This window comes from Galendromus occidentalis, unplaced genomic scaffold (genome assembly GCF_000255335.2).
Source record: "Galendromus occidentalis unplaced genomic scaffold, Mocc_1.1 scf7180000077450, whole genome shotgun sequence".
NCBI classification, from domain to species: domain Eukaryota; kingdom Metazoa; phylum Arthropoda; class Arachnida; order Mesostigmata; family Phytoseiidae; genus Galendromus; species Galendromus occidentalis.
In genome coordinates, this window is record NW_003805438.1 from 782,602 (window position 1) to 809,022 (window position 26,421).

Here is a 26,421-nt window from a genome sequence, read left to right on the forward strand (position 1 = left end):
AGCGTGGTTAGCCAGGCTCGGCGGCGAGATCTGGCAACCGTTTGATCTTCGCTGTACGAGCCATGTCTGATCTGCATTCAGGACGAAAGATGAGATGGTTAAAGACGGTCTGCGGTACGATTCCCGACACATCGTTCAGCGAGAGATTAATATGTATGTCGCGAGTCGCCCGTGTCCGGTCGTCATTTTGACGATCTCGTAAATTCCAATCATTTCTTAAAACATTCCAACTCAGAGGCTTCCATGAGCCGATCACGGAAAATATTCCATCAAAACTCATAGATCGTACGATATCATCGTCGCGTCGCCGACGTTCCCAAGCGAAGTGTTTGTTCGCGAGGCGTTGTCTCACCGTGCTTCGCCTCGATTCGGAGAAGTCTTCTACAAACACAGGACTGTCTTTCGCCCTGAATGGCCGGTACTCATTCTGACCGCTCTGTATGGGAAAGCCTCATTTGAGAGGTCGGATTAAGGCTGCCACTTTTTATCAGTAAAGCTGTCGCTAGTTGACGCCTGGAGCTTGGCGCACGGCGTTCGCTGCCATTCACATACACTCGCTCATAGTTCTTGGTCCGCCTGCGAGACACCGAAAACGTATACGATGACAGGTCAGTACCAATGGGAGAATTCAGACGAGCCTCACGGTAGATAAGAAACTAGGTACAGAGTTTCGGAGCATGATGGCGTGAGCTGCTCGTTCCGATGCTATCGACTAGTCGTTAAGAGGATTTATCCGTTCGCGGTCCGACTTGTCAACAGAACTAGCTTTAGCGAATGGGAGCTACCAGCTACGTGAGCGGAACAGAAATTCGCTCACTACCGGCTGCTTGATTCGGTTCCGACCATCGACTCGATATCGGCGACATCTTCTAGGGCGGTAACATTCGTCCACTCTCTGCGCCAGCAGTCGCTCTTGCCGCAGTAGCGCCGCAAGTACTGACTGATACAGACGCCCGTTACTTCAGTGGTAGAAGGTTTCGTTTGTCGAACTGTGCTGCTCGTGGTCCGGCAGCCAAGGTCACAGCGGTAGGAGAGCACTCGTGAGTTTTCTGTAGCCTGTCCAATTCGAGATGGGTAGGCGATCCAATGAGTTGAGTCTGCAGTAAAAGGATAATGCCTGATTCGCTCCCTCCATCCGTTGAGAAATTATCCCGTGAATGAGATAGCAGTTTTCGTGAGCCCGATCCAGACCCACGATTCGCGAAGATTCTCGGAGTTCCCTCCCCTCGTCCTCAAGTTCGCGATTAGATTCTCCGAGACACTCACTATCAGGCCGGAGAGGTGCGCCAAATTAGGTCGATGCTCCTTTGAGTTTTTCTCGGTACTCTCAGAACAATCGGCGACCACCATCGCGGTCGATAGAGCTGAATATTCTGCGATGATTTGTGTAAGGAATGTTGACTTTATGGGAGAAATCGATAAATCCCTCCCGCGCCAGCGATAGTCTCGATGTCAGACCCGCGTCAAGGCGAGAATGCCAATCGACCACTCCGTGACTTACGCAAGTTCCGGTAGCGAAGCCTCGAGACATAATCGGAGGGATGATCGAACACGATGACGAGCTCTGCCTCCGCCTAATCAAAAGCCTTCCATGCACCACCGACGCCGACGTCGCGATCGAACCGAGCGATTAATATGCTAATTATTGGGTGCGAATTGCTGTGATGACCGGTATCGACGACGCTCCGACTGCATCTTTCCACGCTCAGCCCAGAGAACAATGTGGGCTGTCTTGAGTGCCCATCTACTCGATCGATCTATCGCGCGTTTCCACTCGGCGGTGTCTTGGCCGCCGCGCCTAATACAGCTCGACAACACTATGTGTAAAGACTGCGAGGCGTTTGCACTCTGTAAATATTCGATGCACGGAAGAAACCTCTGGGAGATGATCAGTGCCCATCCGCTGAGAACGGCAAGTACGTAACCTCCGCCCGTCGTTGGGCCTGGAGCCGATCGAACGCGATCAAGTGGACTCTGGACACCGTAACAGAGCGGGTTGCCTCTCTCTAACGGAGACCGGACACTTGAGACAGCATCGAGAGAATAAGTCGCGAAAACATCTGCCGGTCCAGGCTCCGTCGCTTCACTTGACGTGAGCGGAACATTTTCGTGACAGCTTGTGAAGGCCGGCTATTTTCACCACATGTGTCCGTTGGGAATAATTCCCCCTTGTGGATGTTTCCCCGAAGAGAGATCCGGTCCGAACGGATTCTCTCAGGGAGAGTTCCGACCGAAGCCTTTGGTCCGTCTCCGTCTTCGGGTCTTATGGAAAGGGAGGGAGATTTCGCGAGAGGACATTCTGGAAATACCATGAGGCTCGTCAGCGAACCGGCCGAAGCGCCACCGGTCGGTGATAGGGTGCCGCTTCGTTAGCGCATCGCAGATAATTTACGTGATGAGTTCATATGACATAGTCTTCAGGCTGTTTCGAGGTGCTAACTGTAGTGTTTCTATGAACGACCGGAATGTCGTTCAAAGCGGGGGAGCTCATCATGCTCTGTGTTTCTCCCGGACAGGTATGGGCCCAGTGTGCAAACCTGGGAGCGTGGATCCAGCTCATCTCTTCGCTTGTTATAACTGCAGTGCCGTGAGAGACAGTCTTTGGATTGTTTCGTATGTTGTCGACGTCAGCGCGATCGACGAGTGCTTGTGCTGTGTTGAATGCTTAGTCAGAAACTTCAGCGACCCAGCATTCAGTCGGGAACACAAAATTTCCCTGAGGTAAGCAGCGATCCTACAATTGCGATTCTTTCCCCAGTCACGGTGATAAGCGATCAGCTTCGAGCGAATAATTTGACCTCGGTAAACGTTAGCTGTTTCTGTGCTGCTTTCGTGGTGTAAAAAAAGAACCGATCCGAATCCGTCGAAGCTTGCCGAAGCTTTGAGTGAAATTGTCCATGGTCATCCGTAGCGCTCGGTCGACCCGAACATCTGTGAGAGAGTATCGCTGTTAACGGAGCGAACCCGAATAGTTATTCGAGGCAGGATTCTTGAACGGCGTCCGGAGTGTATTCGAATAGAGATCGCGGTGGCTTCGGGCAGCATCTGTATCTCTTGAATCGCGCAAGCATTCGATTTTATGAAAACTCGAGGATTAGAGTCCAGACAACCGAAATTCCAGGTGCGGTGGTGACGGTTGTGCTCTGAAGCTTGACACCTGGACCAAGTCTCCCGAGCTAGTGATCTCGTTCCTGAAAGAACACACGGAGAAGTGTCCCTTCCGACCGATATTTTGTCCCCGAGGTGTCGGCAATAGAAAACTATATCTAAATCCCGAGTCCGATTGGAAATACCGTCCACATCCCGCTCGCAGTAAAATCCCGCTCGAACTCTGACTTCGTAACATTTACAGGCTGCAAGGTCGTCATACGGCGTCAAGATCAAAGTTTCCACGAGGCAGACTGCATGATCAAGAGCACTCCGGAGGAGAGAGAAGCGCTGAAAATGGAAGAGCTCGAGAAACGGCTCATCCTCCCGCCCGTGAAAATGCGCTATCAGAAAATGGCCGACGTTCCTCTGAAGCGTCGAGACTCGTGGAACAGCTCATCGACTCCCGAAAGTGTGTCCTCCGATGAATTACGGCAATTGTATATTTTTCCCTTCTCCTCCGAGACGAGACGATACTAACAGGGGAGAGGAATCGCTTTGCAGCACCTCATGAAACCCTGCGGCGAGAGGCATTGAACGTATCACGGCGAGGCTCGGCAGCTGTCCTGACATCTGAAGAAAGCCTCAGTTTCTCAGACGACAAACTTAAAGAAACTCCGAGCTTCCTCAGGAAGTCCTCTCTCGTCAGCCCCTCATGGAGTCGACCTGAGACCCCAGGTGTCAACGGCAGACTATCAGACGAAACCTTGGAGCAGCTCGAGAAAGCTCGCATTGCGTAAGAGGCCGTATAATTACTTCAGCGATGATGACCAAGAATCGAAAATGGAAAAGTTAACGACTCTCCGGGAGAACAAGTTTCGATGCCTCGCCACATTTTTTGACAGACTCGAGCAGCAGCAGCTGGACGTCGTCGATGGCTATAGTTTCTTGCCAGAAGTTTTCGCGCAGAAAATCAACAGCGAGGATATGCCCCTGAGGAGTCGAGTGGAAAAATTGGAAGACGTGCTCGCGACTACGAAGGCGCAACTAGAGAAAGCGTTCGTGGTGCGTATCATCGAGAATTAGGAGGTCGCTCTTCCCTTCACAACCTTTGGAAATTAATTCGGTCATGACTCTCTATTTTGATACTTTTTCGTACTTCAGGAGATCCGGAACCTGAGAGCACTCTTAGCCTCCGAGAACAAGCTACGAGAACTTCACGTGAACAAGCTCCGCGACGAAGTCGAACTCCTGAAGGGCTTTATTTACAACAGCACGAAGCAGCAATCACCCGATGCGGGTTGCGACAATTAGCCAGGGGAGCCGTCCTCGATGAACGAATTTCGACATCTAGCTTGCCATCAGTTGCCACATACTGTATAGTCAAGATTCTGAGTGTGGCTCAATTCTGTGCTATACTTGCCTCGGGAAGCAGGGGCAGCCTAATCGCTGAACCCGCTCAGATCACTGTTGATAATTATTGCACTCTCTATCCACCCCATCTATTGAAAATAGCCGAATGTCTTTGTCCTGTTGAGATATCGTATCCGGAATAAACTAAAGTGAATGAAGTTCCAAAGAGTTTACCGAGTTCGCGAATCATTCTATGGCTTCAAAACTGAAAAATAGCCGACCGAACCTCATATCTCCTCCGAACCTCTCCAGGACCTTTCGTTTTCGGACCTCGGGAAAAGTGCGCTATCAGCTTGGATCCACATTCCCTTACGATTCGGACAGAGGAGTGAGAAAGAGGCGGATAATCATCTCCCCCCTTGAATGCAAGGCATCTCTCTGAAAACCCGTACGCTCCCTTCGATGATTGCCTCGAATTATCATGCTAGATGAGGACCTCTGTCCCGAAACCGCAATGCTCCTCCATCGCGGTTGAGATTCGGGGCGATCAGCTATGCACACTTGTATCATTCCACTTTTTGATCGAATGTGCCTTCGACGAGATGCTGAAACCTCGGACATGCGGCGTTCATGTGCGAGCAACGCGCACACTCCGAATGCAGACGATAGTCAGCATGTCGTTCCCTTGACAATGAGATCGCTCAACAAGAATAACGAAAGCCCTGTGAGAACCGTATGATCCTCAAGAGATCAGTGCGCGCCGGAACCCCATCCGAACGGCGGTCATGGAGGACATAAGCATCAAGTACTTTAATCAGCAAGGCCTAGAAGAGCTTCACCGTCGGCTGATGGAGGACAGCAGATCTGACGGAGGCAGCCTCGGTGAAGAGCTCGCGCACGCTCTAAATAATCTGGGAGTCTACACTCAAGAAGTTCTCTCCAATATGGGAGACGGCTCGGAATGCCAAGAAACTGCGCTGCGTGCTGCGTGTAGATCAGCCAAACCACGCACACTGCCCAAGATCGAGCAGTTATTGAGTTTGCAGGCGAAACCCGATCTGGAATGCTTCCGGAACTTGATGTCGAACACTCAACTCGGTGTAAGTCGACGTCTATTTGCTGCCGAGCTCTTGCGATTCTCTCATCCCGAACTGCGTCTTCGCGCGATGTGGCTTGCCTGCATTCTCGGTGAAACCGACATCGTAGAGCTGTGTTTGGATTTAAACGTCGATTCGAACTCCACCATGGACCTTGATGTGAACACGAAGTCCCGCGACTTTTGGAGCTATCCAGCCCCTCCCCTACCGATTCAGTATGCGGCCTGTCGTAGCTACGAGCGTATGGTGCACGTTTTAGAAAAGTTCTTCGACTATGACAAACACGCTGCTAGCGAATTTTACGTAGACTACCTATTGATAGCAGCTTGTAATGGACATGATCGCCTCGCATCTGAGATTCTAGAACGACAGCAGGCCACGCTAGAGAGCTGGGCTCAGATATATGAGGTTCTCGGAGCCCATGAGGTCATTGTCGGCAACGTTGCGCGCGGTAAATCGCTTTGGAGAATCGCGCTTTCCTATCACGAATCGGGTGGGACTTATAAGAGTCGACTATCGAACGATATACTCTGTCTCGAACCGAGGATCCAAGGTTTCCGAACCGTGCAGGAGATCGAAGCCATGCGTGCCAAAGAGCTACGGATCCAGGCTCTGGCTATCACGCGTCTGTACGCCGGCGACAGCTATCTTTTCAGCGACGCTCTCTTGAGGAGAGAGTACTCGAAGAAGATTTCGGTTTTCGCTCTCGAATTCCTCAGACAGCGAGACTGGGCGAGCGTGAAAAATATCCGGAGAGTAGAAGACTCACTTGAGCAACAAGGCTTCTTTCTATTCCCCGATCGAGAGCTGGTCTCGGCATGTCTGCTATGGTGTGTGCAATTTGCGGGGGAATTACGAACACTGCTCGAAATCCAACCGTACTGCGCCGCAGACCTCGACCGTCTGGAACTGTTGGTTGATTTCACTTGTAGAATCCTTCAGTGTGTCGAGAAGCTCGAAGGAAATCTCGTCGAGATTGAACATATCCTGCGGCGGACCCTTTCGGTATTCCAGCCATTAAACGAACGATGTTGTCTGCTCGAACGCCTTCACTGCATGCAAATGAGAAGGAAGGGACCGAAACATATTTTTAGGATTTTGAATGATGCTTCCGCCGATCTCGTTGTGTTAGATGCCGCAGGGGAATTGAAACGCGATTTCACGTTGGCCGATGAAGACATGACGAACGAAGATGGAATCCCTGTGGTCAGTGAGCGCTGATAGAGCCCTCAATTTTATCCTTTAAGATTCTGATCGGTGACCATTAGTATTGAAAGTGATTTTAGGAAGTATCGGAAGTGTTCAACCACCCGGAGCGACTTGTGTCTCCCGTTTAATCAGAGAAAATTTATTTTACACAGAATGATACATCTGCTCACCGGTAGCCAGACTATCTCGTAAGTGTTTACATCATCATAATTATATACAGACTATTCCGGAAGACTCCGGATCGGATTTTGCCCGGTCCTGCGCCCTCGGCGCTCTCTTCGCTAAATTCGTAGCAGATGCGGGAGGATCGTCGATGTGAGGGGATAGTTTTCGAACCTGAAGAGACTTCGTTATTTTCAACTATCTAGCTCAAAAAATAGTAAATGATCGTTTTCCCCAAAAACAGAATTTTTCTGTCCTGATAACAACTCCATGAGGCTGTCCATCTCGGGTCTGCCAAACGTTGCCCCAGAGCTCCCAAATCCTCGCCCTCGGAGCCTGTTCGCGGAAACGCATCCTCGGCAGGAGCCTTGGAGCATTTAGAGGAGCGCTTCTTGCGTCGATCGGTGTAAGACCAAATCTGCGCGGGCTGGAAGTTCATCTCATGGTTTCGGTCACATGATTGAGCTTCAGCTCTCGAGAAAATCTCGATTCCTCGCACCTTCAGCTCCGAGAAGAATAGATCCTCAGGAACGATACTTGCTCGGTCGATGGTTTCTCCTGCAAACCCGATGTCACCCCACGGCCACGAGTGAAGAATTCGTGACGGCTCATCGATGATGCACAGTCGTACCTCACAATCAGTATCCTTGATTTGGACCAGGTCCCCCTTTCCTAACTTGGCGCTATGCTGCAGCCGGCCCGATGCCAACATGAATCTTTCCTCGAGCTCCCTTACAGACCACCGCACCGACCCCCCGGGAGCGAGATATGCGGAAGTCATCTCTGTACTCCGTCTCTTGACGCGATGCGATTCTCTCGACCTGACCGGAAGCAGTGTCGATATCGAAGCCCGGCGCGGATATCATTCCTGACAGAGCTTCTTCCTTCCTTTGCCTGATCAATAATATTTACTCGGGCGCGTACAGACGACTGGTCTGAAATTCGCCATGTCTTCAGTTGCAAATCAAGCACTTAGTGACTTGCGAGAGTCTCTTCTCCGATGAGCTGAGCGGAACTGTTCTAGGCCATGAAAAATTTCCTGGTAGATCGTGGTCAAACAGCCAGTGATGAGGAATTATCTGACGTCTTTCGGATCCTCCCAGGGGATTTAGTGAGGATATCTCGATTTTTCGAGCAGTGCGACTTTTCCAATGATCATCGATCATCATAAAAAGGCTCATGATTTAGCGATTAACTTCGTCTAAGCTTTCTGCTCAGATAAAATTCATTCTTCATTCGGTGGCTGGTGTTTGTGTCAGTTGCAAACAGAAAACTCCAAAGATTCAATGGCCAGACGGCGGTGTGCAGCTGTGGATAGATTGTTGGAGAAGTTGCGGAGTGAAGGCCAGCTGGAAATCCGCCCGGTTCCAAGGCATGGACGTCGGCCAGGTGAAAATCGCCACAACCCGTACGAAGCCGGAGTGAAACGGTACGAGATGACCGGGATGGGTATATACCGTGACGATAACCTGAACGAGCCGCGACCAGATCCACCGAAAAAACGTTCAAAGTACCCGAAACATCGGAAATCCGCGAGGAGGCCCAACCATTCGGAAATCATGCCTACGGAAGAACAATCGCTCAGCGAAGATTGCAACGACCTCGGCTTGACGCTGCCCGATCTTGGCGTAGAAACAGATCTCGAATTCCATGGCCCGGTCGAAGAAGCCTCGTCGTCTTCGACGTCGTCATCGAAAACTTCAACCAACGCAGAAACCGGATACGGCTCCCAATATGTATGCTCACTTGACTTCGGCTTCGTCAACGAGGAGGTCACCATTTGAACCCTGTGATCTAACAATACCCTTCAGCCATAGTAGTTGCTGGTCGAAGCATCGACACCTCGCAACGTTTCCGAAGACGTCTTGTCCATGCGCTATAAATAAGACTTGAAACATTTGAACATACCGAGTCGAACCGTTTATTCAATATTGATTGACGATAGGTAATCTTCGTTGACGAGATCGGCTTCGTAGCGTTGCCCTTTGACACAACGACCCGGAGTAGATTGATCCTCCTGGAAACCCTAGAATTCGCTGATGCTGACGATCGATGAGTTTCCATGTCCAACCCGCGCTCGTAGTTTAGAGATCGAGGGACTTCTAGTAACGGGGTCCGACTCACTGTACACGTGTTTTTCGGAGCTCTCCCGGGCCATATTTCTTTCCTTAGGGAATCTCCATGGGGACGGGCTCGCCGCGAGCGACAGACACCCTCGTTGGAACCCCCGAGACGAAACGAACAGGAGCGAGGACTGTCGATCGGAAGTTTTGTCGGCAGCAATCGTTGTCAGAGAACCTAAGAAAAGGTCAAATGACCCCACGAGGTAGTCGGAGACGTGCTCGAATTTCGTTTCAGACCCTCTTCAATCTCCGAGTCTCTAGCTCTCGCTTCCACTCTTGAGGGATCAGATTCCCGGAAGCGATTCTTCTTGGAGGGGAAGCGCGACTGTCCGATCACATGCGGCTTCCCTCACTGTATCGCAATAAGCCGATAAGGGATGCGGGGCCGTCGATCAGCGGTAACGAGGTGAGCTGTCGTCATTATCTGCTAGCGCGCGTGATTCCCTCCCGTGCCGTCTATAGACACCAGAGGAGGCCCTGCAGCCCCCTATGTACTCGCGCCTCTGCCCTGAGGAACCTATTAGAGGCGCGAGAACTCTCCCGATGCTGAGAGGAATTATGTGAGTCAATCCGATCCAGAGCCGGAACTCCGCCCTTCAATCAACAGCTGGAATCTGTCATTCCGCCTCCAACACCACTTTTCCCTTGATCCCGAATCACCTTCTACGAGGAGCGCCTCTAGGCTCTCCAAAAGTGCTACAGCAGTAGTTTCCGCTAGAATGTCGTATCGAGGCGGTGGACCTCGTGTTTTTAATCATCACGGAGCTAGAGCCGGAATTTTCCGGTCGGTGGCACTTGAACCGTTAGGGTATGTGCTAGCAGCCCAATTACTTGAATCCGATGCGATGAGCACTGCGATGCTCGCACCCTTCCAGTAGAGAGACTCAATTGAACCCACCGCCCATCATGTCGGCTCCCTTATCCAGTCGGAACCGTCGACCACACTATCGAATCTACGGCAAACAATGCCAAATGAATTTTCCGGGAGGAATTTTTGTGGACATTCCGCCGCAGAAAATTCAGTCCCGCGTTCGGAGTATACGGTCGCTGGAAGAATGACCCAGCTCGCGATCCGGAGGCTACGACCATAATGCACCTTCGATTCAATCATCGACCTCGAGAAGCTTGTGATCGATCAGGTAAATTCCGTGGGAAGATTCAACAGTCTCTGGAATCGATGATCTGAGCTAAGCTTCCTCGTGGCGAAAAAACCAATTCTTGGTCGTTCGCTTGGATGGGAGAGTTTTTCGCTCTAGCATCCATCCACTGGACTCTCCCGTCTCGCTAGGGAGTCATAGCTCAATCCGAATCCATACCGGACTTCCTAGATCTTGCGATCACTCGCAGCCGCCCGGGCGCAAGCACACGCCTCGCCTTTCGTGGGTCAGCACGGAGATACAAGGTCCGATGAGCGAGGAGACAAACGACGGTATAATGAATGTTCCGGGTCTCTGAACGCGAAGGATGAGGAAGAAAGTGTCAACAACATCTCTGTCTGAAAGGAGCCTCAGGATGATTCCTCGTCACAATCGTGGGTCTCGAGCCGAGCCACTCCTTTGGTGATCTTTGCCAATAAACTGAAGCTCAACGCAACGGAGGGACATATCTCCCCGGCAGCTAGAGACGGGGACCTTCAATACGGATGAGAAGGATCATCTCGATCCTGGAATCCAGGGAGCCCTTCCTCGCAATGACACGACAAGATAATGATGTCATTCCGTTTCTTCCGTTTAAAACTTCTATCATTGCCGGAGTTTCCCTGGATGAGGTTTTGCCATCACAATATGAAATATGATACACCATCCGCTCACGAATATGTATATTCCTCAAAAGTCAGAGTTTCTCACAAGTCGTAGAGAAAGTCTCTGCCAGGCTTCGAATATTACGCCCGGGGCTGGGAATTTGGCGCGATCGCGCCGAAAGCCGTGAATTTCCACGGTATTTTCAGGCGATCCTCCATAGGAAGTCAATGGGGGAGTGAAAACTGCCATGAAATTTCGGGAAAAACGCCGTGAATGATTCCCAGCTTCAATTATACTCTCTGTGGCTTGGTTGTCCGCTCTTCGCGTCATGTTGAACAGCCGAGTGAACGAAAATCTGCTGGTTTCTCGCGGGAGTGTTCCATCATGAATACCGCGAGAAGATTGAGCAGATCAGGGCTCGTGAATGCGCACTCGAGCGTCGCAATATGACCGGTGGAGCGAGCTGTAGATCCATCCATCCATGAGAAGGTCCAACGAGCTCGATCGACAGCATCCTTGTCTCCTGATCAGCCGCCGAGGTCAAGTGCCCTCGACGAGCCCTTCGAAAGTTCTCATGTCTCGTTGTTCAGGGCGCCGATCCTGCCCTGACACCAGAGGATTCTGGCCGCCAGGCGTTTCCGAGAAAGTGAGGCAGGGGAATCGCGGCTCTCAGGACTCCGAGTATTCCGAGGCTCACGGATAGCTGTCAGAGGGTTCGACCTTTCCATGCAAGCTGACGCGAACCGGAGAACGGGCAACTTCACGATATAGACAACGACACGATTGTGCTGTTGCCTTGGGATTTTCCCCATCCATTCCACGGGGATTGAAAAGGAGAGACAAAAGATGGACAACAGTCGCGTCATCGTATTGCCTTGTCCTTACTAATGGCGCGCGGGAATCCCTCATCTCGATGAAAGGCAGCCAAAGATCATGAGCATCATCGTCCCAATGTACAGATAGCGATTTCCTGCCTTCGATTTCGGGACCATCGCAGGAATAAATAAATGGGCATAACCTCCGGTACTCTGTTAGGTATCTTTCAGCTCTTAAGCTCGCGAGGACGCCCGTCTTCTGCCTTTCGTGAGTTCACGAACTCATTGTTTTGTTGTGTGTGTCCCCGGAGACATCGTCTGCTTCCAGGAAAAATAAATAAAATTCGAAACACTCGATGGATTTCGCGCTGTCGTGTCTTTCCCCTGTGTTCGAAGTCGAAGGCTCCGATTCGCCCGCGGATAAATCTGACCGAGTTCCAAATCACGGGGATTCCCCCTCAGCTGTGTTGCCGTCCCCAAGCGAGATCACTCGGCGTTGAAGCGCTCCGGAAGATCAGCCCTGTCTGTTCTGTCGTGACTGTCGCTGGTGGGAAGCGGGAAGAAAATATCCTGCTCAAAGAGTCGCCCCAGCAAACTCCGACGCCTCTGAGAGGGGACATTAGCACGATGACGTCCACACCCGAAATCTTGACAGGAGTGGGCCTCGGAGAATCGCGCCGGGAAGGTCCCGAGCCAGATCCTGGCAACGCCGAGGCTCCGTCGAGTAGCGCTGATGAGTCAGAGGTGGCTCGGCAAAAAACCGAAGAAGCCGTTGAAAAATTCTTGAAGGCAATTTCTGAACTTCCGGAAGATCCAGCCTTGCGGAAACTCCGAGAAATTTTCGTCGAGTTGAATAAACCTGAACGCACGGATGAAGCATATCTGCTGTCAGTTGGATTTCGGAACACCGTGAAACTCGCGGTGCATCGCTGTCAGGAACGACCTTCGAAAGCCAAAGCGCACGTTCGTGAAGTCATTGATAACATGCGGCTAAACATCCCGAAAACACCGGTAAGTCTCGTCGTGAATTGAATCTAGATGAAACTTCCGGTATAATATCCGATGAGGACCGATACCTGAACTCGACTTTGGTCCCGCAGGCTCCGGTGCCAGACGGATAATTTTTCTGAATCCCTCCGCAGGAACAACGCGAAAGGCTCCTCGCCTTGCAGAGACGGAGAATCAATGCCAGACGATCATCGGAGACAATCATCGAACGCCTGTATCTGAGTCTGGAGAGCAACATGAATAAAATTCGAGCGGTTCAAGCTCGAGAAGAATCGGAAGACGATGATCCCCAAGTCGAATCCAACTATGAATACTTGGACAGACTACAGAAACGCGCCGTCAACCTTTACAAGAAGATCCAGCAGGTAGGATTGTAAATCGTGACTATCCGGAGAGTTTATCGGATCAATACATCATCCAGTTGAAGATGTAGACTTCTGAAAATGAATTTCCAAATCTCCGGGCAGTCGTTCAATATCGCTGATTCCTTTCAGCTCGAAGGAAATCGCTTAGACGCGCTCGCCGACTTAGAGCGTCCGATAGTCGTTCGGGGCACTCAGTACCCTGAGATAAATAGAGCCACCGCGAAGATGGCGAAACGCTGCATGAAGCGCGGAATGACGCCGGACTTCCCCGATGTTCTCACCGTGGTCAAAAGAATAAGCGAACAGGACGATCTCGGCATGACCGACGAGAAGAAGAGGTTAGATCGAGTGCCCTGACCCATCTCTGCACGGCAGAGGAGCTCCTTCCGAACATATATATGATGATGCTCCTTCGAATCTCTCCAGGAGTGTGGCCCAGGTGGTTTTCAAAGAGATCATCGGTCAGATCAGAGAACGACGCATCAAGGAAACGAAGCGAAACATGGAATCTCTCGAGATAGAAATTACCGAATCGGTAAGGGTTCGATTTTCGTGCCAGAATTGCCGCCGTGACCCTCATTCCACCAGCACTGAGGCCTGACCGAGCAACCTCCCTCCCTCCCCCTACCAGGACCATCCAGATCCCGCACAGGAAGACGTGGATCTTAAAAAGCGATTAGAGGAGCAGGCGATCGAAGGGAAACGGAAAGTTGAAGCTTTGATCAACAGCTTCGCAGACGGACAAGTCAACGGTGCCGGAACCTCGAGTGGGCACGATCGAGACACTGATTCAGCTTGTGAGTATCATTCACAGGGAAGAATGAGGAGCAGGAGTCCGAGTCGCGTGTTCGAGGGTACGGACAGCAGTCGACGCCATCTCGCAAATGATCAGAAACTCTCTCTTATGAGTCTCCTTCGAGTTTCAGCCGCGAATGGAACTGGAAATGGCGACACCACGAACTCGGGCGGTCCAGACGGGACAGCGGCCGAGAAGGAGGAGGATTCGAGCCGAGAATCGGAAGTGGACGAAAGTTACCTGGACACTGAGTCCTCCGAGAGCGAGAATAGCGAAGATGTCGATTGTGATGAGATCATCCAACGTTACGGTCAAGACAGGGAACGTCCTCGCGTCGAGGTGAGAGACCATGCCCTGCGAGCGTCGTACGATCTCCCGACGCTTACTTAAGGAAAAGGTTTCGAATTCTGTCCCGGCATCTGATGAACTGATCAATTTACCCCAGGTACCAGACCAGTCTGCCGGTCCGTCGAATGCGACGAATGGAGAGATCGTTCCGAACGGAATCGAGGCGATGGAGATATCCGACCGGGCTTCTGCGGACCCTGAGGCAGCAGGGATCAAAAGATCCGCCGACATCATTGAGTTGAGCTCCTCAGATGAGGACGAAGCCGAGGAATTCGTACGCACCCAAGCGCCGAGGCGGGTCATCCCGAAGCGACTAACCACTTTGGGAGAACCTTTAGCGAAAAGACACGAGATCGAATCGGTGGGAGACAATGTTGATGCGGACGTCGAGGAAAGTGCAGGAGAAACGCTTCGGAAAGAGCCCCGCGAGGAAATCATCGAGATATCCGATGACGAAACCTAAGTTTCTGCAGTATCCTATGGTTCTCATGAACTCGACTGTCGGTGCCAAAATCATGCTCCTGTGTGTTCGGGTTCTTCTCGCTGGTCAAATGCTGGGGAATTTCGGAGTCTGAGAGAAATTCACCGTTTTCTCGCCATTGAAGTACAAATATGAAGGACCTTATCCCTCTTGGAGCCTCACCATCACGGCGCCCAGACCCCGGTCGGGAGTCGGGGGACGATGATATTTATTAACGAGGATGCAGAACCACGGTCAAATGCTTCAGAAGCATTTGATCATGGTGCTAAACGGAATCATGATAAACACCCTCTGTTTTCTTGAAGCTGTGAAGAATGTACTCCGCCATTGGAATTGTTTTTTCCCCCATCTGCGAATGCATTTTGAATTACCCTCCCGACAAGATGAAGTGCTCGCAAAGCAGCACTACTGATGTAACGATCGGCCGGTGACTCAACGATGGAATACAGCGACACATGAACGCATTTTATCATTTTCATATTCAAAATTTTTCCCGGAGCTTCGCGGAAGCGTCACAATCGACTCTGGAATTTCGAATTCCGTGTCAGATATGTACATGCTTATCATACGGTATATATGACTCTTAGAGGGATTAATTCGTTTGTGAAGTTATGAAATAAAGTCCCAAGATGAGTTTTATGGATACAATCCCGTGAGCTTCATGTCGAAGTTGACAAAATTATCTCAATATCGATCTTCGCCATCACCCCCGTGCAAAGGAGTATTGTCTTCCCTCTTGTCATCCTCGAAAATCTCGAAAACCGAATCATTCGAGATGACGGCACCAGTGAGTCAGCCGACGCTCGCCTTGCCGAATCAAAAATCGCATTCTTAAAAGCTCATGAGTTCAGAATTTCTCGTTGTAACGTGTGCCACATCGGTCCAATGCCCGAGACCGCGCCAAGCTTCGTGAATAACGACAAGGAGATCGTTCGGCGTCTCTTTGACGGAAGGGATTGGTGAACCGTGATTGGGTAGCGAGATTTGCCTTGATCCCCGTTGCAAAAGGTCACTGGAGTCTTTCGCGGGAGGCTGTTTGGGATTTCAGGAGGAATGGCTGGAGAAACTCTCCAAAGACTCGTGAGCGAATTTCTCGTCCTCATCGTCGCCTCATGTGAGACTCCGACCCGAGAATTGGTGCAGTGTGGCGTGCTTGGGGAATTTCCTCAGATTCGGTGCTGGTACAGCGCCGTAGGTCGAGCAGTCGCCAACGATCTACGGAACATGTTGCGTCGAAGTTCCTGAGAGCAAAAACGGAGTCATATCATTCCCAATCTCATTGCAGTGAACATCGCTCGGGGAGCGAAGGAGAATGACGGCGGCCATGCGGTGAGATACGCTCCGCTCGACATCCGCCATCGTTTCTCGTATGCTTCACGGGCTTGTTGATAACGTCTCTTTTCCAGGACGAAAATCGTCCTCATGTACACGCCTCGACCGATTTGCACATATATCTGGGAGTGAGTAATCTCATCATTGTCGTCATCGTCCTGGGATTCTGGCTGCACAGAGTCTCCCGGAGGACTCCGTGAGGCAGGAGCCGCATGTTCATCAACTCCTGCCGGGTCTCGGCCGAGACCCTTGATGCGACCTCCTGGCAGGGATCCGGTAACGGGCATCCCTCTCGTCATAGACCACGAGATTCGCCTCCATTATTCAATAAACTGACTCATGTTCTGGTTGAAAAAAGATAATTAATAAGGGAGACGAGACTCAGGATTGGTTCCTCGGGAATACCTCTAGTCCCCAGAGCTGTCATGAGATCTCTCGAGCCCCGCTTGTCGGTCCTTGCCGATTCCGGATCTGATTTGAAGAACCAACGTCGTTGCCGAGCGATTAACGCGCGCGAACATGTGGTCACGCGCCTCGGTGACGCCACAGTCATCGGGGAGGTCGATTTCCAAGGCCGGTCGATAATTCTTGAGGGGACTCAGGGCGTTGTGGGGATCAATTGGGATTCGAAAGATCTCAACAGCTACATAGCTGCCCCTTTTTTGTTGCGGCTGCACTGCGGACGTGGAAAATGATTGAACAAAAGATACCGGTAATTCGAATACCACAGCTGAAGAGATTTCCAGGCGAACGCGTCACCGGAGACGAAAGCTGCGAGATTGACGCAAATCGTGGAACAGAGAATGACACGAAACAAGGCAGAAGTTTCGGGCCGGTCTAATGGTTTTCAGTTCCGTACGACGGATCTCTTTATCTCACTGCTCCGGTGAAACAGGGCATATCCTCCATGCATTCATCGACAGAATCTCATGAGTTCGGAAAAGTTCGTGGAAAAACGCCGAACCCCCTCCGGAAGCTGAAGGCATGAGAGTTCGTGCGGTTCCGGTCGGATCGAGGGACGGTGGAGGAGCTATCCTACTCGAACGAATCGGACTCGCGAGCCGATTCACAATTCGAAAGAATTCGATCAGTCATTCATGGGTTGCCCATCTCCGTTCAGCCGCACGTTCCCTTAGCCCTTCTATTGTAATCTGAACAGCCATTGTTTCCAAAACACTTGAGAACTTTCGAGGAGACGACTCGAGAGGCAGAAATTTCCTGCGACGATCCCACAATCGGCTTGAAACACAATAGCATTGCTAACTGGGGCGTTCGCTCAATTCTTTTGATAACGCATCGTGGAGGAACGGCTTAATCCCAGGCGGCAATGGAATTTCGGAAGATCAGTATCGACCTAGCTTCAGTGCGTCTCTGGGCATTGATTACGAAAAATAAATGAGAGCGCCCAATCGGAAGAGTGATAGGGACTTCCGCAACGGGGATACAGGCAGGCACACAAAAAGGAGCTCATCGGGAGGGAGCGCTTATCTCAAGAACATGATTCTGAACTCCGAGTTCAAGACCAACGAAGAACCTTCAGCGTTAATCCGATGCATAGCAAATGATAGGCGCGCGGCGGTTGACGTGACCGGCCGATCTAGCGAATACGCAGTGCTTCGCTGCCGACCTACAATCCAAGCAAGTGGCTGGCAGGTTCGCTTGCCAGCCTGACCGATGGACAGACTGAGTGACCGGCGGGCGGGCGAGTCAGTCATTCGGTCGGTCGGTAGACCGTCTACATAGCTGCCAGCCCGCAGAATTGCTTTTCAGTGGAGAGAACAAACGCTTGTTACGTCCGCTTTAGCTTCTAGAGCGGCGGCCATAGTTTACCGCGAAAGCGAGTGAGAGCGAGACTGTTGGTGTGTCGATAAGTCTCCGACGGACGGACGGACTGACTGACTGAGTGACTGACAGACGAACCGAATGACTTATTGTCTGTGTAATTGCCTCAATCACTGCTCAAAATCGGAACAGCTTTCGAAGATCGTCGCTCCCAATGCAACATGTGCGTCTGAAACGATTCGCGAAGTCGTGTCTCGCGTCCGTTCGACCGAAGTTTCCCGACCGGAAGAATAATGCCCGACTCGACGATCCGGAGCGGATCGGAGCGATTTTCCCGCTCAAAGAGTGGGACTGCGAAAGCCCGCTCAAGGAGTACTTCCCCATACAGGTCAGTCTACTCGAAAACAAGCGCACTCCTTGCTCATCCATCTCAGAGTTTATCGTCCTATGGAAATGATTCTGACAGCCGTAGCGCGGAAGAATTCTCCCAAGCGACAGTCCGCTGTGCTTTCCGCTGAGCGCTTCCGCGCGCTCACAACGGGACACTGAGCCTATGTCCACCGTTAAAAGTCTTGATCGTGAAGCTTTCCATCGGCCTAGAGGTAGTAAGTGGGGCAGAAATAGGAGACTCTGGGGGGTTCGATTGCCATTGAGTTCGGATGCGAGAAGCCATCCCGAGAAGAAATCTCGAGGGGTTTTCCGATCGACCAGCGAGCTTGGATCCCATGGGAGGCCGAGAACTTCGTGTTCCGACTGGATTCGGCCATCGAAATTGAGTCGACGATGAGAAATTGCATAAAGGTAATCCCACCTCGTCTCCAGGATTGGCTCCTCTTCCACGGCAGCTCACCAGACAACAAAACTAGATTGATTGTCTTCTTCGAGAGGACATCGCATCAGTTGGCAGTTTTTTGGATCGTGCTAGAGATTCGCGGATCCATCCTGATCTCGAAGGAGACTTACCATGCGGATTACAGTAAAGGTAGGTAGCGTGGAAGTTCATCACGCTGGCTGCCGATCGCGATCACGGCTCGTTCCTGTCTCGTATAGGTACCCACAAAAATAGGATCCCAAAAAAAAAATAGCATCCCGGCAAAATAGGATCCCAAGAGTTCCTACTTGGACATGTCATTCGTGATTCCACATCTTCCGGGAACGATTCCCCGAGCAGCTTTGGCGTAACGAGACGGCAAGTTGCATTCTTATTCAGGGAGCACTTTCTGCGCGGGAGGGTTGCGACTCGTGGTCGACGCTCCTCTCCGCCGATGGAGTTTGTCGTTCAATGGACTCATGGTGGACCAAACCCGTCTCCAAGACGTCCACGTCAGGATCGCGGCCAGATTCGCAGCGTTCACTAAGCCCTTCGAGTTCCCGAGAGACATCGGACCTTCGAAATTCGCGCGGCGATATGAGAGCTCAGGCAAACCGATCCGCCGAATCCGCGAGGACATGAGGGGGTGAGTTCCGATACTGGGTGCTGAATGAAAGTCGAGGGCAGGATTCCTATATGTATTTCGAAACATAGAACGGTTCGAATCATATTCCTCACCTATTCATCGAGCTTAATGGACTGAAGGGATTTTCTAACTCAGCAGGGGTGGTGAGTAGAGAAGCGTAAGCTTAGTTCCCAGGGCGAGAGGAGAACGCTATCCAGGAAGGGACGATCCAGATATCTTCCAGAAATTCTCTTGAAAACCCATCCTATGGCTTGCAGAGCTTCGCTATTCGCCGGTTACGAGCAGGGCGGCACTTTCTACTGCGATCTCAAAGTCAACGGGACGCAGTCGGAGGAAGTCCTATTCGGGACGAAACTACGATATATAGGCGCCTCCAGGACAAACTCCTCGAATCACTTGTCGCTGTTCAACCGAGCGAATCATCATTTTGGCTACGCCACCGTGAGTGACATCGCCCATCGAGGTTACCTCGAAGGAGGGATCAAGAATTCCTTATCGACCAGAGAAGATACTGAAAAAAAAGCTAATCCAAATGAGAAAATGACTTAACGCGACGGAAATTAAATATTTCTGAGCTAATGACCCATCCCCACCATGCCAACAGAACGGTGCTGTATTCCACATCGTCGATCTGCCCAACGAAAAGTGCTACGGTTTCTGCTACACGCCCAGCGTTCGTATGCGGAGGATATCCGGAGGACGTCTCACGTCGAAAGGGAGCCGGGTGCTCTCGACCTTCAAAACGGGTCAGCAGAGTAGAAGCGTGCAGGAGGTTGAGAGCTCTGGACTCTTCACGCGGTTGGAAATCATTCCTTTTTCTCCTCTCAGGACCCCAAAGCTTCGAAGGCAGCTGGTCGACAGCTCAGAGGCTCGCGGTTGCGTCATCGGAGGCGCCTGCGAACTCCACCTGGCGAGTGTCTGTCTCCTGGGGATCGTTGCGCATTAAAGGCAATGATTACAACTGCGGCGTGCTCTCGCTGAGGTTTCCCGACGAACATCTCGTACCTGAGGAGGAGGTCAATCGGTTCGAGGTTTTACGCTCCGAATCCCCGGCACCGGAAGACTTCTGCGATGCAGATGCGATGGTCGTCGCAATTGACGAAGAAGGATGTCGTCACGCCTCCCTGAGTGGAGGAAAAGGATCGTCGTTGGCTGCGCTCTACGCTCTCTCGGGAGAACTCGGAACGGTGAGCATTTGAAATGCCGTTTCTCGGGCTGTAAACTGCATTGCTTATTCGAGGACGGGAACTCGAGCGCTTTCCGTTTCCAGTTCACCGTCCCAAGGGCTCTGGTTGTGACGACCCGCGCATACGAAAAATTCGCTTCGCAAAAATGTGTCACCGAGGTCTTGGAGAAGCTATCCGAGGATATCCGCGACTCGGCTGATCCGGAGACTGGAAACTTGTCGACCAGTGATGAATGTGTCAGGAAACTATCGGAGTTCTGCTTACCTCAAGAACTCAGACTGCAGATAGAGCAGAAAATCTTGGAGACGATTGGACCCTTGAACGAAATTCGAGCGGTGGCTGTTCGCTCGTCAGCTGTGGGCGAGGATTCTGAAGAGATGTCCGCAGCCGGTCAAATGAGCACATTCCTGAACCTCAAAGAGCTCGACGAGATCTACGAAGCCGTCGTCAAGTGCTGGGCTTCACAATTTTCGGTTACAGGTGAGTGGCGTCGAGACGATTTGAACCCGCAGTAGTTGATGCTCCCGAAGTGCACAGAACCTTAAGAGCTCTTTCTGCCGTTCACTCTCGCAGCTCTGAACTATAAGCGCCAGTACGGCCAAAAACTCGAAGGCGCCGGAATGGCGGTGGTCATACAAGAAATGGTCAACCCTGACGCAGCTGGCGTGATGTTCACTTGCGACCCGGTTTCGGGACATCCTGGCATGATCACGATAACCGCCAACTACGGTTTAGGCGAATCTGTCGTTTCGGCACAAGTCGACCCAGACACCTTCGTGTTGAAACGCAACGGAAATCAAGATATCCACCTCGATTCGAAAACGGTTAGTTATCCTTCCTGATCTCCCGCGCTACCGACGCCAGAGGTAATTGCAACTTATCGTTCGAATGCCCTCGATATTTGAAATTTCAGCTCGGCAAGAAGGACGGAGGGATTTTCCCGCGCTTCACTGGGGGAGTTCTTAAAGCATATCTGAACGAGGAACAATCTAGGAGCTTCTGTCTGAGCGATTCCACGGTGGAGACTCTCGCTCGGGTCGGAGCTCAGGTAAGAAAATCTCGCCGCCGAGAACAATTCCATACTCCTGTTGTTGCCATCGAGAAGTCCGACTGATCAGGGCTCTCAACTATCCGTCCAAAATTGAAAGGTGGAAGCGCATTTCGATAGGCCGCGCGACATCGAGTGGGCGGTGAAGGACGACCAACTTTTCCTCCTACAAAGCCGGCCAATAACTTCGATATTCGCGGAGACCGAGTACGAGACGACGCACGATCTGGATTGCGGCGTTCCGACAAATCGAGAGGTTTTGAGCAGAGCTAACCTCGAGTGAGTTCCGAGCGTTCCTCTTCATCGAGCTTCACATTATATAATGAGCCGGGTGCCGGTCCCTCAATGCGCGATCCAACGGTCATTGTTTTCTCTGCAGCGAAGTGATGCCAGGCTGCCTTACGCCAATGACTCTCGACCTCATGACCATGAACTTCGACGTTTTCCTGCTACGAATCGTTAGGAAACATTTCCCCGACCTGATGGACTACAGTCTCTACTCGCCCAAATTCTTCCACCAATTCGGCAAAAAAGCCTTTCTTAACGCATCTCAGGCAAGTATTTCGAACTACCGATAGACCCGTCCAGAATATCCGATTGGAGAGCTTCCGGAACGAGGTATAATTTTGTTTGAAATCCATTCCCAGAACCTCTTCGGTCTGGGACACAGGCAGCTCAAGGATCAGGCCCTGACTACGATCGGCACAGATATGAATGGCCATGAAGTTTTCCGACTCGGGATCTTCCATGAGTCGCTCGCCTCGAAAAATACTGTCATGAAAATGGCCCGGATGACGTTGGGCGTGAGTTCGATCCCCTGAGACTTTTCTGCCCTTCTGTATCCTTGAAGGGTCATTGGAGTCGAATCGGAATCCCACGGAGTTGAATAAAACGTCCGATATTCCAGATATCTTACGAAACAGACGAAATTCTGCGCAAAGGGAAGCTAGTGGCAGAAAATTTCTCCATCAACCTGCCAAGCTGTGCAACATCAAGTGAAATGGTCATCTCCTTTTTAAAACAGCTGCACCAAATGAAGAATTCGTTCGGCTACCTCTCTGGGGCGACCATTGCAGCGTCGAGCTGGATGCGAGCCACAATCCGCGTTCTGAGGGGGATCGTGGGGAAAAGAGGTGAGCGGTGAGGAGTCTGTGAGAGGAGTGATCGAAGGAATACTTTCTACAAACCAGGGGAGTGCGATCAGCGGAGTAATATTTTCCCGAAATGATTCCCCTCATTCAAGCCCCCGCCGGTGAACTGATGTCGCTGTTCTCGAAGCTCATGCGCTCCGAATTGGAAGTGGAAAGCGCGGATATTCCCGAAAATCTTCGAGCAAGTTCCCAATATTATTGCATGCCCTGCAGGTTGAAGGGCTCTATCCGTATCAAAATTTTCAGCCCGTGGTAGGTGGATGTGGTCCCTCCGTCGCTTATTCGAGCCTGATTTTTCGTAGAAACTCGCTTCCTGCATCAAGTCGTCCAACATTGGAGATTCCTTCGTGAAATCGAGCCCGGAGGAGGCCCTGCTCAAACTCCAAGGGGATGAAGGTGAAGCGGGACAGCATTTCCGAGACTTTTTGAGAAGACATGGACACCGCTGCTATAAAGAATTCGATCTGGCATCCAAGCCGTGGGACATGGACCCGGTGCAGCTTATCAAGTACGTCCAGCGGCGCCCCGAAAGGAGCGATTCCGTGGGGAGAGACCTCCGGTCATCCCATTGATCGCCGCTTTCGTGGTCTTGTGGAAGTATTTAGATATAGCCAATACCTGTGAAATATTTTTCTTGGTTTCGCTCGTAGAATACTCCAGTCGTACGGCTCGAAGGATTCTGCGAGCGTCGAGCCCGATGTCGTGAATCTCCGTCCGGGCTTCGTCAACAAGTGAGTTCTCTATTCCACATTGAACACTCAGCCATCATGCTGAGCTCTTCCGAGGAGGAGCAAATGTATCAATAGGCTGAAAACTTCGTGTCTTTGCAGAAAACTTTTAGAGTACACAGTTCCACGCGCCCGCAAAGCCGTATTCGCGCGGGAAGCCATGAAATCTGCGGTGGTCAAGTGTATCCACGAGATCCGTAAGGCTCTTCTGATCATCGCTGCTCGAATGCGCGGAGAGTACAGATTGCCCCGGGAAGAACTGATTTTCTACCTCACCTTAGATGAGATGTACCGCCTTGCAAAACAGCATGACTCTAATCTCGTTTCTAAGTGCGTGCAATAATCCTATTGACCAAAAGTAGCCATCCTTTCGGGAACTGTTCCCTGAGGGGTTATTCTGGACCATCCTGCGGCGTGGCTCTTCAGGAAATAAGGTCTTCCTGGAAACTAAACCCTCGCTCCCGTATTCCAGAGCTAGGCGGCGAGAGCGATTGCATCCGAAAATCAACCGAGAGAAATTCCCCGTCATAATTTGCGGCATTCCCCAGCCGGTACAAGCTCGTTTCCTCATCCATCAGTGGAGCTTCGAGATATCATTGGGGTGATGAATATTTCCGTCTGAGATCTGCTTGTCCGAATCCAATCCCTACGTTGATTTGCCCTCCCGTCCACAGGAGAAAAAAATGGAAAATCTTCTGAACACTGCCAACAAAACATCTTCCTCGGGAATGACTGTCAGCGAAGGCACGGTCACTGGAGTGGCGAGAGTGATCCATGACTTTGAGAAGGAAGCTCACCTCATCCAAAACGGCGAAATACTCATCACGCATTGCACCGATACCGGTAAGTTCCGGAACATGGATAGCCGCTGTCGGCGAGGCAGACTCGAAATAATTGGGAACCATAGAGGATCTTCATGGGTTCCCGGTGATATGACCGTCGGAAACACGGAAGAGCGTTCCATTAATCCGAGGTCATCGCCAGGCTGGACTCCGTACTTCCCGATGCTGTCAGGAATCGTCACCGAAATCGGAGGCATAATCTCCCACGGAGCCGTAGTTGCGAGGGAATTCGGGCTCCCGGCGCTAGTCGGCGTCATCGGCGCCACCGAGACTTTCCGGTCCGGGGACATGGTGGTGATCGACGGGAATTCTGCTACTGTATCGAAACTGAAGCCGAGAAGACGCTCGGATTCTTTCGAGAGAAAATCGGGAGCTGTCACTGATCTTGGTGCAACTCGTTCCCCTGTCCACTCCGCTGAGAGCATAGAAACCGTGAGTGATTGACTTCTCTTCAAGACATTCGAGCTGCTCGATTTAGGGGTATATTGGAGCGTCGAAACATGATGTGAGCCTGCCCTCGCTCCCCGATCGGTGTCGACGGTCGAGACGCTCGCCATTGAGTTTTCCAGTTCCGCAAACGATTGAAATGTTCTCTCCCAAACAAAAAGGGAGAAGCTGCCGAGAAGATCTCTCTATCGCTCGAAAAAGTCACGGGGGACGCAGAAGATGCCGAGATCGTGCCTGAGAACGCGGCCCAGGTAAATGTTCTCCACGGTCGACGGTGCGAAGTAGTCTCTAGTCTCTCTAGTCAACGAAATGATTGGCGAGCTTTCCTTCAAGCCGGATATCAGTTCGACGAGCTCGCATTCCACGCTCCAAGAGTCGCCTGTGACGAAGGTCCTGATACCGAAATATTCGGAGGAGAATGAAGTGTTCGTTTCTGCTGAAGATCTCCTGAGCTCAGAAGAAGAAGGACTCCAAACGAGAGGTAGGCCGTGTGCGACATGTGCCGCCGTGACAGCTCTAAGGGATCCGATGCTCGTAGTGCACTAGGAGCATCTTATCCAATTCCAGATGAGATCCCGAAGAACAACAGTGGGAAAACCGCAACGCACGGCGGCGAAGAACCGCCACTCCACGAGAGACTCATGCAGGGAGTTCAACGTTGCGCTCAAACCTCCGTGCACGAAGAAAACGAGGAGGTCAGGCAGACAAACAGGACTTAAATCATAATACCGGGTACCTACATCTCCAGTTGTGACGGGAAGAGGATTTTATTCACGTATTTTCTCCTATAGAACGTCGAGGGATATCCGATTTCCCGCTTGGTAATCGACTCGACTGTGTCGCAAAGTTGGCCGAATCATGGTGATCATCCTCCAGAATTATCGAGTGACATTCCTTATGTCGAGCTCGAGAGTGAGTTGTGACGGGACCGACGAGAAGTGAGCGAATAAAACAAAAATCAACATCATCCGAGTTTTTGTTTCGCCAGCACGAGCTCATGTCAACCTGTGTCCACCTCGATTCAAAAACTGAATCGCGTACTCATTTGGGGAGAATTCAAAGTATTTCCGGTGACAACACCGCTTGCTTAGAAAAGTTCCCAAGGGAAAGTCAGTACTCCCCTCTACTACTCCTGAGAAGTGAGAGGGAGGAGTACCGTTCTCTTGAGTGAGCCCGAGCATTTCTCCTCAGACCTCACCTCGGAACCCATTCCTTCGCTGTTAACGGTCGGGTCCCAAGCTCCTGGAGATCATACCTTCCCCTCTCCTCCCGCTCGCTGCATCAGTTTGAATGCTAGAACGCGGCGATATTTCCGTGCAGGGGAGACGTCGGCCCCCGGGTCGTGATTCGTGAGGGAGATCAAATGTGCAGGCTCTTGCCTGATTGAACACAGATTTGGCGGCCGGAGCACTTACCCCAATGAGTCCGAGCAATGCGCTACATGGGTGCTCGAAACTCCGGCATTATGAACAGTACAGCTCCCCAAGAATGAATCTGAATGATTTGTGTCCCACCAATACATTCAACAAGAATCATCCTGCTCATCCTTGCTCGAACATAGACTGAAATCCGACTGAGTCCCTCCTTATCATCGCAAACAAGACTGACTCCTTAGGGAGTTGCGCGCTCAGCCCGCTTTTTTTCATGGTTGACGGGGACGGTCGCGCCGGAATCCTATCGATATCGACGCACGGCCGACTCCTCGGGGCGGTCCGGCCATCCGCGCAGGTTTGACCACATTGACGTCCTGCCGGAGCGGCTGTCGGCTGCGTGCGAAATGTGCGAAGGAGCGATTTCTCCTCCGGGTCAATGCTGATCTGCGTTCGATAAACACGCTTCGATACTCGGATGGATCACTTAT

The 26,421-nt window shown here is 51.4% G+C and overlaps 5 protein-coding genes and 1 long non-coding RNA gene across 6 annotated transcripts; all 6 read left to right on the top strand.

Annotated features, from left to right (window-relative positions):
• The first annotated feature begins 538 nt into the window (after nucleotides 1–538).
• On the top strand, nucleotides 539–4,658 carry LOC100908788 (uncharacterized). Its single transcript, XM_003743634.2, has 7 exons — nucleotides 539–608; nucleotides 2,517–2,721; nucleotides 3,122–3,243; nucleotides 3,353–3,559; nucleotides 3,652–3,883; nucleotides 3,993–4,152; nucleotides 4,252–4,658. Exons 1-7 carry the CDS (start codon nucleotides 602–604, stop codon nucleotides 4,399–4,401), a joined length of 1,083 nt encoding a protein of 360 aa, XP_003743682.1. The 5' UTR covers nucleotides 539–601; the 3' UTR covers nucleotides 4,402–4,658.
• A 3,536-nt stretch (nucleotides 4,659–8,194) lies between these two features.
• Nucleotides 8,195–8,710, top strand: LOC114828245 (uncharacterized). The gene has a single exon (XM_029111562.1). The coding sequence runs from the start codon at nucleotides 8,195–8,197 to the stop codon at nucleotides 8,690–8,692; it is 498 nt and encodes a 165-aa protein (XP_028967395.1). The 3' UTR covers nucleotides 8,693–8,710.
• Nucleotides 8,711–13,254: 4,544 nt separating this feature from the next.
• Nucleotides 13,255–14,837, top strand: LOC100909074 (uncharacterized). The gene is made up of 5 exons (XM_003743636.2): nucleotides 13,255–13,299; nucleotides 13,388–13,496; nucleotides 13,593–13,758; nucleotides 13,888–14,096; nucleotides 14,203–14,837. Exons 1-5 carry the CDS (start codon nucleotides 13,280–13,282, stop codon nucleotides 14,566–14,568), a joined length of 870 nt encoding a protein of 289 aa, XP_003743684.1. The 5' UTR covers nucleotides 13,255–13,279; the 3' UTR covers nucleotides 14,569–14,837.
• A 592-nt stretch (nucleotides 14,838–15,429) lies between these two features.
• LOC100909216 (uncharacterized) lies at nucleotides 15,430–16,262 on the top strand. Its single transcript, XR_145494.1, has 3 exons — nucleotides 15,430–15,700; nucleotides 15,872–15,915; nucleotides 15,993–16,262. It is a non-coding gene; the product is annotated as an uncharacterized LOC100909216 (long non-coding RNA).
• Nucleotides 16,263–17,914: 1,652 nt separating this feature from the next.
• Nucleotides 17,915–19,161, top strand: LOC114828246 (uncharacterized). The gene is made up of 3 exons (XM_029111563.1): nucleotides 17,915–18,088; nucleotides 18,523–18,682; nucleotides 18,911–19,161. The coding sequence occupies exons 1-3, from the start codon at nucleotides 17,915–17,917 to the stop codon at nucleotides 19,159–19,161; spliced, it is 585 nt and encodes a 194-aa protein (XP_028967396.1).
• Nucleotides 19,020–25,527, top strand: LOC100909360 (putative phosphoenolpyruvate synthase). The gene is made up of 22 exons (XM_029111573.1): nucleotides 19,020–19,157; nucleotides 19,293–19,598; nucleotides 19,762–19,903; nucleotides 19,986–20,344; nucleotides 20,428–20,824; nucleotides 20,918–21,168; nucleotides 21,258–21,392; nucleotides 21,493–21,671; nucleotides 21,772–21,946; nucleotides 22,040–22,195; nucleotides 22,300–22,525; nucleotides 22,636–22,724; nucleotides 22,846–23,051; nucleotides 23,194–23,274; nucleotides 23,374–23,601; nucleotides 23,744–23,822; nucleotides 23,946–24,114; nucleotides 24,256–24,545; nucleotides 24,722–24,811; nucleotides 24,894–25,041; nucleotides 25,128–25,255; nucleotides 25,352–25,527. The coding sequence occupies exons 2-22, from the start codon at nucleotides 19,404–19,406 to the stop codon at nucleotides 25,481–25,483; spliced, it is 3,855 nt and encodes a 1,284-aa protein (XP_028967406.1). The 5' UTR covers nucleotides 19,020–19,157; nucleotides 19,293–19,403; the 3' UTR covers nucleotides 25,484–25,527.
• The last annotated feature ends 894 nt before the right edge of the window (nucleotides 25,528–26,421 follow it).

Excerpts from the sequence above, each read along its gene's own strand:
- LOC114828245 (XM_029111562.1), top strand. The coding sequence starts at position 8,195 with ATGGCCAGACGGCGGTGTGCAGCTGTGGATAGATTGTTGGAGAAGTTG.
- LOC100908788 (XM_003743634.2), top strand. Across the intron at positions 3,244-3,352 it reads ACCGATATTTTGTCCCCGAG|GCTGCAAGGTCGTCATACGG; the intron begins GTGTCGGCAATA and ends TAACATTTACAG. Across the intron at positions 4,153-4,251 it reads AACTAGAGAAAGCGTTCGTG|GAGATCCGGAACCTGAGAGC; the intron begins GTGCGTATCATC and ends TTCGTACTTCAG.
- LOC100909074 (XM_003743636.2), top strand. The coding sequence starts at position 13,280 with ATGACCGACGAGAAGAAGAG. Across the intron at positions 13,300-13,387 it reads ATGACCGACGAGAAGAAGAG|GAGTGTGGCCCAGGTGGTTT; the intron begins GTTAGATCGAGT and ends GAATCTCTCCAG. Across the intron at positions 13,759-13,887 it reads TCGAGACACTGATTCAGCTT|CCGCGAATGGAACTGGAAAT; the intron begins GTGAGTATCATT and ends TTCGAGTTTCAG.
- LOC100909360 (XM_029111573.1), top strand. The coding sequence starts at position 19,404 with ATGGCTTGCAGAGCTTCGCTATTCGCCGGTTACGAGCAGGGCGGCACT. Across the intron at positions 21,169-21,257 it reads TCCACCTCGATTCGAAAACG|CTCGGCAAGAAGGACGGAGG; the intron begins GTTAGTTATCCT and ends TTGAAATTTCAG. Across the intron at positions 23,275-23,373 it reads CGTCCGGGCTTCGTCAACAA|AAAACTTTTAGAGTACACAG; the intron begins GTGAGTTCTCTA and ends GTGTCTTTGCAG.
- LOC114828246 (XM_029111563.1), top strand. The coding sequence starts at position 17,915 with ATGCAACATGTGCGTCTGAAACGATTCGCGAAGTCGTGTCTCGCGTCC. Across the intron at positions 18,089-18,522 it reads AGGAGTACTTCCCCATACAG|GATTGGCTCCTCTTCCACGG; the intron begins GTCAGTCTACTC and ends CCTCGTCTCCAG. Across the intron at positions 18,683-18,910 it reads CCATGCGGATTACAGTAAAG|GGAGCACTTTCTGCGCGGGA; the intron begins GTAGGTAGCGTG and ends ATTCTTATTCAG.